This window comes from Scardinius erythrophthalmus (assembly GCF_964197995.2).
Source record: "Scardinius erythrophthalmus genome assembly, chromosome: 1".
In the NCBI taxonomy this organism is placed as follows: domain Eukaryota; kingdom Metazoa; phylum Chordata; class Actinopteri; order Cypriniformes; family Leuciscidae; genus Scardinius; species Scardinius erythrophthalmus.
Window position 1 is genome coordinate 64091031 of NC_138221.1, and position 10006 is coordinate 64101036.

A 10006-nucleotide genomic window follows, 5' to 3' on the forward strand; every position below is an offset into this window, starting at 1 on the left:
GTAGGAACATTCAGGTGGTTTGGAAGAGCTAAAGCATGCCAGAAGGGGCATATAAAATCCCAATATATGCCCCTGTGTCAGTGGTACCTTCTCACCCATGCCATGAGCACTGATGCACAAATATCCTAACTTTTCTGGAAATGGGGTTTGCAGTTTCTCACTGTGATAGGTGTTGGAAGGGAGAAAATGTAAATAAAAAACTATTTGCCCTTTTCTGTAGAGATCAAAAAGATCTTTAAAAGATCTTTAAACAGAAATAAATGCAGAGGATACAACAGGGCCAACAGTATGTGTAATGAACTCTTGTTTTTAAATACCAATAATATTTTTACAAGTACAAGCAGAGATGACTACCCATCATAGACCATGGTCTTTTAGTGTGCGTTTTTTTTTAACCATCATAGCAGCATTAGCATAAATAGATATTCATATAAGCCGTGTGTGCGTGTACTTTTACAACTATCTTTGTGAGCAAAGTTTGAGGGTCAAGAGCTGGTTTTAGGGATCAGGTTATAATGAGGATTTTATTTGGGCAGGTTTAGGGTCAGGGTTCAGGTCAGACACTTAGTTGTGATGGGTAAGGTTAGGGTAAGGATCTAGAGATTGCATTGTGTCAATGAATGTCCTCACAAATATAGATACAAACGTGTGTGTGTGTGTGTGTGTGTGTGTGTGTGTGTGTGTGTGCGTGCATGCTTGTGTGTGTGTGTGTGTGTGTGTGTGTGTGTGTGTGTAAATCTGTTTACACAGTCAGAAACAAACAAAAAGCTATATTGAGTCTACGTGCTCCCTGAAACTAGACCTGAGATGGCTTGTGTCCGTGAAAAGAGAAAATGAAAACTTTGTTGTATAGCTGAACCAAATACATCGTTGGAAAGGCCGTGACCTGGAGAGTAACATATGTTAGTATGAAGATTCTACATGGCTCCTGCTTTGAAACACAGACCTTTGAAACGTCACCTCGGTGCATGTTTAAAGGCTTATAATTCAGCAACAAAAGGGGCTACAGATATGGGACCAACTGTTATAGAGAGCTCTTGACATGAGTATAGGGGGCAGTTAACCAAAATATGGGGGCAGTTAACCAAATATGGATAAAATATGGGTTAATTAATTTGACCCTATTTAACAATTAGATATTTAAAATCTCATTACATAGATGTGTTTACCATCCCACTAAACCCCCCACTGTACTCCCAACTCACTGTTTACAACCTCCAATTGAAAGAAAAACACTAATGTTTTAAAAACTACAATTCCCTTATATCCACACCATGCAGCTTGATACAAATAGGCACTACAGTTGTAGTTCTTCTGGTCTGCAAAGTAGGGTTGTAAATTAGGGTTGTAAAAAGATATATCTGCTGAATATATTAAATACCTACTACAGTCAAACTAGTAATTACACTGCATCTAGATGATCTATGTTAACAAAAAGTAGATATGTTGGTTTATTTCAGATATTTTAGCCAAAACAGGAACGCGGAAACTCCGCCCACAACATAATTGCACTTCCGTAACCTTATGCTGCCAAAAACTGAAGAAAAAAAGTTTTTTTCCAAGGAGAACTTATTAAAAGCGATAGCCTTAAAATGAACATAACGTATTTTTGAGTTATCAATTTGTTTTTCTGTGGAGAAATGTTGAAGATATCATTAAAAAAGCGGGTGTCTGTGAAGAAAATACTTCCGGGCGGAAGTACGTAATGCAAGCTACTACCATAGCAACGAACTAAAGATACAACCAGAGCATAAGATAATGCATTCACTGAGCGAAGATTATGAAAACAAAATGCAACTGTAAGGTTATTCTTAACACCAAAGCTGGCTATATACCTTGAGTACTACAAGGATTAAAAAGGTTACCCTTACGGAACAAAAATATATTGGAATATACTGCAAAATATTATAATATATTAATATAACTTATATTTCATATAACGTTACATATGCGAAACTAACGTTAGTGCTTAACGTTATATTTGTCAATACACTGCAATATGCATTGACCATGTATGGCTATATATATATATATTGATACATATTAAATATTTATAAATGCAAACAAAAATATCATTACATGTAATTTTCGCAGTTTTATCTATTTTTTTTTTTTTTACAGTCTATGAGCTTTATCTATTGTGTACATTGCACATATCTGTTCCCATAAATGTGAATGTGTATTATACACACATATATACACCCATTCACGGAATGAGTTACAATCAGTGGTTCCAAAAGACTTCTAGTTCCCAGCATGGTTTGCCTCCATGTTAAAAGACAGTAAATGTTAAAAATAAGTGTTATTTCATATGTTTTGCTCAATATGAATAAAGGGGGATACCAATTTGTGTGTAATGTTCTATTATTTTGGTATTTAAACATTTTTGGGGTTACTATTGTACATGCAGGTGTGCTTGTGCTTTATTAACTAGCTTGAAATATGCGGCCAGAAAAAGGTGAAAATTAAACTTTGTTATAGGACAAAATGAAAGATATTTATACACCCCCTCAAGTACTCCAGTAACAATGTCAATTCCATGTTTTCAGAGAGGGACAAACAACAACAAAACTCGCAACAGAACTTTTATTGTGAAATGCTCATAGGAAATGCCAGACAATGCAAACTAGATTTTCTGGGTGAAAGGTTGTGAAAAAGGCAAACTGCACAATAAAACGATTGGCCTTTTGGATGATGGAAATATTGGATGCGATGAGGTCCTTCCCAACACCCAGCCCTAATGAACAAATAATGAAACAGATTTATAAACAAATACTACTTAATTTACAACATTTATGTAATTAATTCTATGCAATACAACTTTATTGTTGTCCACATGGCCCAGTTTAATGGACACAACATTTGTTTCAGAACATTTGTTTCTTTGCACCATCAATGTGACAACAGTATTTTTAGTAGACCTTCCTTTATGACACAGTCATTCTGATGTTCTCCTGTGGTTCCCAAGATGGGGGCCAGGCCTTTTGGCTGAAAAAATGGCAAAATAAAACGTAAAGAAATTATGCATTCAATTTCTGAAATAGGTTAAATATAAGGATAGCCTCTGACATGGTTTATAAACCATGATAGGCTTTACAAATTTCCCAGACAGAATGGGGTGGAGAAAGCAGAAGAGAATGTATATTTATATCCAAATTATATTATTGTCACTTTGTAATGACATTTTAAACTGTACATGTATGTTGTAGTTGTGTAGCTTAATCTCTCTGTAGGCAAAAACAGATGCCACATGTGGAGAGGTCTTAGTTCATCCGAATTAAGCAGCCCGTCTGACTTTCCAAAAAGAAATGTAACAGTGGTCCAGGCGCTTATTACATAAACTTAAATAACTCTCAATTCATGGTAAATCAGACAGGCTTCTTAATTAGGTTAACTGTCCCTTTAAGGACAACTCACAAGTCAACAAGTAAACAAGAAAGCTGATGTTACCATGAAGGACACGGGAGCCAATGGACCAAGACTTCTTTACAGCCCTTGGGAAGAGGGTAAAAGACAAACCTAAGTCATACTTTTATTTCATAATGAAATATTTCATTTAATTTTTCCTCCCAGCCTCTAAAAATCAATTGCCATATAAATACCAATACATCAAAGTTTTGGTTTAATATTTAGAACGCTCTAACAGCAAATGATTTAACATGTTAACTACTTAGTTTACATGTTATTTAGACTTTTCTGACAAAAGGCAACAATTTCATCACTATTCTCCTGGTGTAGTATAGTATTAATTTATGCACCTACAGTCGTACAGAATGTTCTCCGTATAGCTGCTCACCTTTTTTTCACGTGATTTGGACACATATTGCACTGGGAAAATGTCCAATGTGCTGTGATACTGGCAAGCTATAAAGAAAAATGAACAAATTAAGTAAGTACAAACCATTGCTATGTAACCATATAAACCCACAGAAAGGGTATTGTATGCATTTCTCTTTGAAATAATAGACCAGAAGTAAATGCACATGCACATCATAATTTCCCTGGATTATTCCGAAGCCCCGAAAACTCCAATGTAAAATGAGTCAATTAAGCAAGTAAAAGACATTTTCAACTAATATTACGGTAATAGTTATCAGACCTGTAATGTACTAAACTAGCAATAAGAAGATATTATATTGTGGGCCAAAAAGCTTTTAGATTAGGATTAGTTAAGAGTTTAGGACTTATTATTTAATTAATTTTGAATTAAAAATACTTAGCATTTTCCTACCATGGTCATTGTTTTGGCTTCTTTTACTTTTCCTTTTAGCTGAAATTTTGACAGCTGACTTCCTGTACAGAGAAACAAAAAACATGTGTAAACTGCAATAGAGGTGTGTGGTGTCTGCCTTGAATACCAGGTGAATACTTGCGAGTACACAACAATGCAGGACAATCTGTTGACACTTTCTCTGATGACTTCACCATTGGACATTGCATTATGGCACACCGGATGCCAAACTGCTGCCATACAAATAACTCCATGTTATAAGAAAAAGTAGAAAAAGAGCAACTTATGAAATACCATCTGACTTCTGAGTCTAGTGTGGTGTGCTGCTACTTTTTGTACATGGACACATTCTTTACCATTCTGTATCTCATATTCTACATAGTCAAGATTGCCCTTAATGCTCTGCCTCTTCTATTCTGTATTGACACTTACCTGTTTGCTGCTACTATTTTCTTCTTCGCCTCAATCTCTTTTTTCCCCATTTCCTCTGCCTGTTCTCTCTGCTGGTCTGTCTCCATCAGTCTCAGCTCTTCGAAGTCTTCCTGTCCCTCCATCTCTTGTCTCTCCACTTGGTCTTCCTGTACCTCTATCTCTCCTCTCTCACTCTCTACTCTCTCTTCCTGTACCTCTATCTCTCCTCTCTTCACTCTCTCACTCTCTACTCTGTCTTCCTGTGCCTCTATCTCCATCTCCTGCATGTCCCTCCTCTCAGTCTCTCCTATTTCATGTTGCCCCCCATGTCCTCTCTGGTCTTCATCATCTATTTCTTTTTCTGACTCATCTTCTTCTCCTGTGCTCTCTTGCTGCCCCACCTCCTCTCTTTCAAGATCACATGCTGTGATAAAAAAATAAAACAAAACAAGACATTTAAGATGCAGTATGTGGTTCAAAATGTGAGTAACCAAAGAAATATAAAAAGTTTAAGACAAAAGATAAGTAGAACAAAATTACCCAGAACCAGCAATCTAGATTGTGTGAAAAATTCTCTGTACTGACATTTAAAACCAATCCAACTGGATAGGTACACAATACAGGATAAATCTTAGAGAGTCATGAATGTACTGATGTTGTGATGTGACCTACCTTCTAACAAACCTTCAAATAGGCACAATATCTTCTCCAAGACTGCATGCGCTACCACTGGCAGCTCAAAGGGGAACTGGAGCTGGGCCATCCACTTTTTGTTTTGTGGTCTGTACTTTCCCCACAGCAGGAGGGGAAAGTACCCTAGGGCCTTCAGTTTCTCCACCTTAACATAGAAAAATAATAAGCAAACACACAGAGATTTCTAAGACAGGGTTACAAAGGCAAGAAAGACGTTATTATTATACACATACAAGCTGTCTTTAAAAAAGTTATTATGGGTTTTTATTAGGGGTGTAACGATACCCTCATGTTACGAATCAATACATATCACGATACTGAACTCACGATACGATACTATTGTGATACTTCAAGACATGTACAAGGTTAACAAAAAAAGTGCTGTTGATTAAAATGCTAAATTTAATGTTACATTGTGGGTGTAAATGAATAGGTTTGGACTTGGTGCTGATGCACGGGACAAAAAATATTCATGATTCTGAAGCTGAAAACAGAATCATTTTGGACGAATATGCTTGCACTCTGTTACTGACTAGATATATTTTAAATTTTGGCCACATTTTACTGGTAACATCAGACATTTGGCATTATCAAGACCTACACATATTCCCCCATTGCATCACTATACATTATATTCAACATTATATAGTAGTTTCATGAAGTTCTGACTAACACTAACTATACACAATACATATTGTCACTATCAGTCCATGATACATATTGTTGCATTTTTGTATTGCAATATATTGTGACACGATATATATTGTTACACCCCTAGTTTTTATAAGGGTGAATGTCCTTTCTGGAGTAACTGAGGCATATGCAAATGTATCTTTTCCTGTAAGAAATCAAACTTTCATTCTAAAAGATTCTGTACTGCCCCTGCATCAGCAAGTGACTTAACCTACTCTACTGCATGACCACACTGTAAAAAAACCCCCAAATTTTACAGGAAATAACTGATTTGTCCAGTAGTTGCTGATGGAATGATAGTTATATCAGCTCATTCGTGTGTGCTGTTGCTAGCTAATTGTTAACTGCAAGAGATTTCCATTTTATAGAGAATGTTTCACAATAATCAACTTGGAACTACCTGTAAAATAACTGTTTTTTGTAAAACACTTATGAATTAAGATATTTTACCTTAATTTTACAGTTTTTGTTTGGCAAACGCTTCTGCCAGTCATTGACCATTTCCTTTTTAACGATCTTTAACCAATATTTTCATTTTTACAGTGCAGTGAACCAAAAGAAAAACCTCTTAATGTAAAGTGGCCTTGGATACTGGGGCTGAATGAATACAAGTTGTAGGCTAATGTCTAAATTCTGTGTATTGTTTTAATATTTATATATGGACTAGCTAATTATTATCTGAAATATAATTATTATTATCTCAATGCAGTTGGGTTGATGACATCATGACAACATAACTGCATGACATTACCATAGTTGCTGCTTCCTTGCACAATGTAAATACAATTCTATATTTCTGTAATGTTGACAGGAACCTGAAATGCCTGACCAAAAGAGAAAGACAAAATTTTTATTACCAGCAGGGCACTGTTGTCAAAAATCTTTGCCTGATTGCGGGACTTTTTGACTTTTTGAGCCCATTCATTTGCTCTGGTCCGGAACCCTTTCATACGGGCCGTCTGCCTGGACTTCATGTCCAGCAGCTTCCCACACTGAGTAAGGGAGAGAGACAAGTGAGAGCGGTATGACTCACGGGAATAAAAAAAAACTGGGGTCCAGTTGATCAAGCATTACTGATTTTCTAGCCCTCTATTTACAAGGGCCTAAATAATAACTTGGATACCAAGTTTATGCAATTCATTGAACAGACAGACTAAATATGCAGCTGAGTCAATGCACTGGCACATTTTAATAATATTAAAAGGCATAATGCTAAAACCTAGTTAGATATGTATCCATATTTTAATGGAAAATACAAATGTCCATTATCGGGCCACAGACATTATAACTTAAAGGGATAGTTCACCCAAAAATGACAATTTTGTCATTGTTTACTCACCCTCAAGTTGTTCCAAACCTGGATGAGTTTTTCTTCTGCTGAACACAACTGAAGATATTTTAAAGAATGCTGGTAATCAAACAGTTGAAGCACCCATTGACTTCCATTGTATTTTTTTTTTCCTACAATGGAAGTCAATGGGTGCTTCAACTGTCTGGATACCAGCATTCTTTAAAATATCTTCAGTTGTGTTCAGCAGAATAAAGAAACTCATCCAGGTTTGGAACAACTTTGAGGGTGAGTAAACAATGACAAGTTTTGGGTGAACTATCCCTTTAAGTTGTCATTGTGGTATGCGCTAGTGTAGATGTTGCCATTTTCTTAAAATATGGATGATCTAAAAGAACTGAGTGACCACAGTGGAGATTCACTGCAATATAAAGTACTGTCTGTAATAGACAGATTCAATGTCAAATATATAGCCTTGTAAGAGGATGTCATTTAAAGGAACCAATAGTCAAAAATGCAATAACAGCGGGCCGGGTACCTTTCCATCAGGTGGGAAATGTAACATTTTGAAAAATACCTACTGTGATGCAAATTTGTATGGTAACAAAACTCTTTCTTTCTTTCTTTTTTATGATGAACTTAATGTCTCCACTGCAAACTCCTGTTTTATTGTCACTCTATTGCATGGGCAACAAATACTGAGATATTAGAAATAAATATACTTTATTTTAATTTGGACTTAATGACTCTGGCTTTAAAGCAAAACCAAGTAGGATTGTTTACCTTCAAATAATGTTTCCAAAATCATTTCAGTGGTTCAAGTCATGACAGGGTGAAAGGCACTTATGCCACCGCTTTGCGGTCCTTTATCTGGTATATTAGCTATGTAAGATTGCCAGATCGGGTCACGTTTCTGTAGTTCTAATGAGACATAAGAAAACTACAAATATGACTTGCTTTACGGCAAGCGCTACAATTGCCGATAGGTGGAGCGTACTTGAGCGAGCGTGCGCGTGCGACAGTAGGATGCGGTAGGCTAAATTATTTACGACAGCGGAAATGGACAATTCTGCTTCCAACCTGTAGGGCGACCGCAGAGGAAAAGTTCCTTGGTGTTGATTTAATGCATGAAAATGGGGGTTAGCAGTTAGACAGTTCAATAGCCTATTGTACATTATTTACCTTGGTGCATCTTCTATTGGCACAATTTATCTTTTCCATGCAACGGGTGCACTGTCGAAGAGTTGATCCACCTGGCATTTTCACTACAAACAAAACAAAAATAAATTATAATTATCGACATGCAACATAACAAAATATTTAATTTTGTGGGAGGGCCTGATGTGAGCATATCCTATGCCTTTCCAATGTCGCTACAAAGATAAACAACGACATAAATTTTTCTTTATTGTCCACCATGGATAAATTGTTTTGGACCTAGGGATGGGTGACATCAGACAAACTGCATATTAACTTAAGTAATCCAATTGATGTTAATGATATTGAAATGCAAGGTAAAGTAAGTGTGTGATATCAAAGTTAGTATGGGTAGCACTTTACACAACACACATTAGGCCTATAGGGTAATATCACAAAGTAACTTATTTTATGGTAATGACAAATAACTTTTGTAATATTAATGTGTATATTTTTGGCAAAAATGTGTAATTATTAGCATTACAACAGTACTACATCATCAATGTAGAAATTGATGTAATACTTTGGAAGCACTGGCTTACTACTACCTTCTCTATGTAATGGAACTTCCATATTCTTGAGGACAGATGAGGTTGTGTGACAGTACTGTTACCCAATAACTATTGTGAAATAGTGGGAATGACACAATGGCAGACATTCCAAGTCTCCCGGAAGTTCCGGGAGTCTACCGCATATTGACTCCCTGATGCCCGCAAATTAGTTAAAATCTCCCGATTAAAAAAAATCCCGAAACTCTTAGTTTATCTCTACTCCCGAACCGAATTAATCGGAACAACGATAGGCCTATGCAATGCAAAAAGCATCTCTCCCCTCCATGCGCACTAATTAGTCCACATTATTAATATTGACCCCTAGGGGGTTCCGTAGGCTTAGGCTAACCATGCCACTTTAGCTAAAAACTTTAGCAAACACTAATTCACTCTGTTGATTTGTAGTGCTGTCATCAGCCATGTCAAAACATGATTAAAAACACTTTTTTATTTCTTTCAAACTGCAACATGCATACAGCAGAAGTTAGCTTAGGCTAATGTCAATGGTAGGATACCAGCTGTGCTAACGGAGCAGCCCACGGTTCCACTAACAACTAATTTTAACGCATTACGCTGCCATTTTGACGCGACCCATGTAACAGAAACACTGAAATAATTAAAATAATACAGTTAACACCGTGATCTCATTACAAAAAAAAGGATTGCTGCCCTTACTTACCTGTTTGAAGGTGTAACGATTACGATACGCGCATCAGGTGCAGGCGAACTGAGCCTCGTTGGTGACGTCATTGCAGTTGAAGGTGATGCGTGGTATTTAGACGCATCTGCTCTCCACCGAAGTTAATGGGAAGGATTGGCGTATCATATGCACGCAAAATTGGATTTTGGCGTATTCATTGCACGCAATTTGAAAGTGTAAAGTCGTGTTATTTATACGCAGACTGATGAGAACGGGTTGAACACCCTCATATAAGCTTATGT

At 36.6% G+C, this 10006-nt stretch overlaps 1 protein-coding gene across 2 annotated transcripts; it reads right to left on the reverse strand.

The window, feature by feature from the left end:
- Positions 1-2568: 2568 nt before the first annotated feature.
- LOC308696099 (uncharacterized protein) lies at positions 2569-9784 on the reverse strand. 2 transcript variants are annotated; one of them, XM_081374485.1, is made up of 10 exons: positions 9744-9784; positions 8499-8581; positions 6886-7020; positions 5315-5480; positions 4664-5066; positions 4232-4293; positions 3797-3864; positions 3451-3494; positions 2922-2988; positions 2569-2737 (listed from the first exon to the last, which is right to left on the reverse strand). In XM_081374485.1, exons 2-9 carry the CDS (start codon positions 8574-8576, stop codon positions 2928-2930), a joined length of 1017 nt encoding a protein of 338 aa, XP_081230611.1. In that variant the 5' UTR covers positions 8577-8581; positions 9744-9784; the 3' UTR covers positions 2569-2737; positions 2922-2927. The 2 variants fall into 2 exon arrangements, with proteins under 2 accessions (XP_081230611.1, XP_081230612.1); XM_081374486.1 differs by lacking the exon at positions 9744-9784 and having other exon boundaries at positions 2662-2736; positions 2925-2988; positions 8499-8670.
- Positions 9785-10006: the final 222 nt, after the last annotated feature.

Coding starts and splice junctions, on each gene's coding strand:
- LOC308696099 (XM_081374485.1), bottom strand. CDS start 8,576: ATGCCAGGTGGATCAACTCTTCGACAGTGCACCCGTTGCATGGAAAAG. Junction 5,481..6,885: donor TTGACAACAGTGCCCTGCTG/GTAATAAAAATT, acceptor TTCTATGTTAAG/GTGGAGAAACTGAAGGCCCT. Junction 3,495..3,796: donor CCAAATCACGTGAAAAAAAG/GTGAGCAGCTAT, acceptor CCTCTTCCCAAG/GGCTGTAAAGAAGTCTTGGT.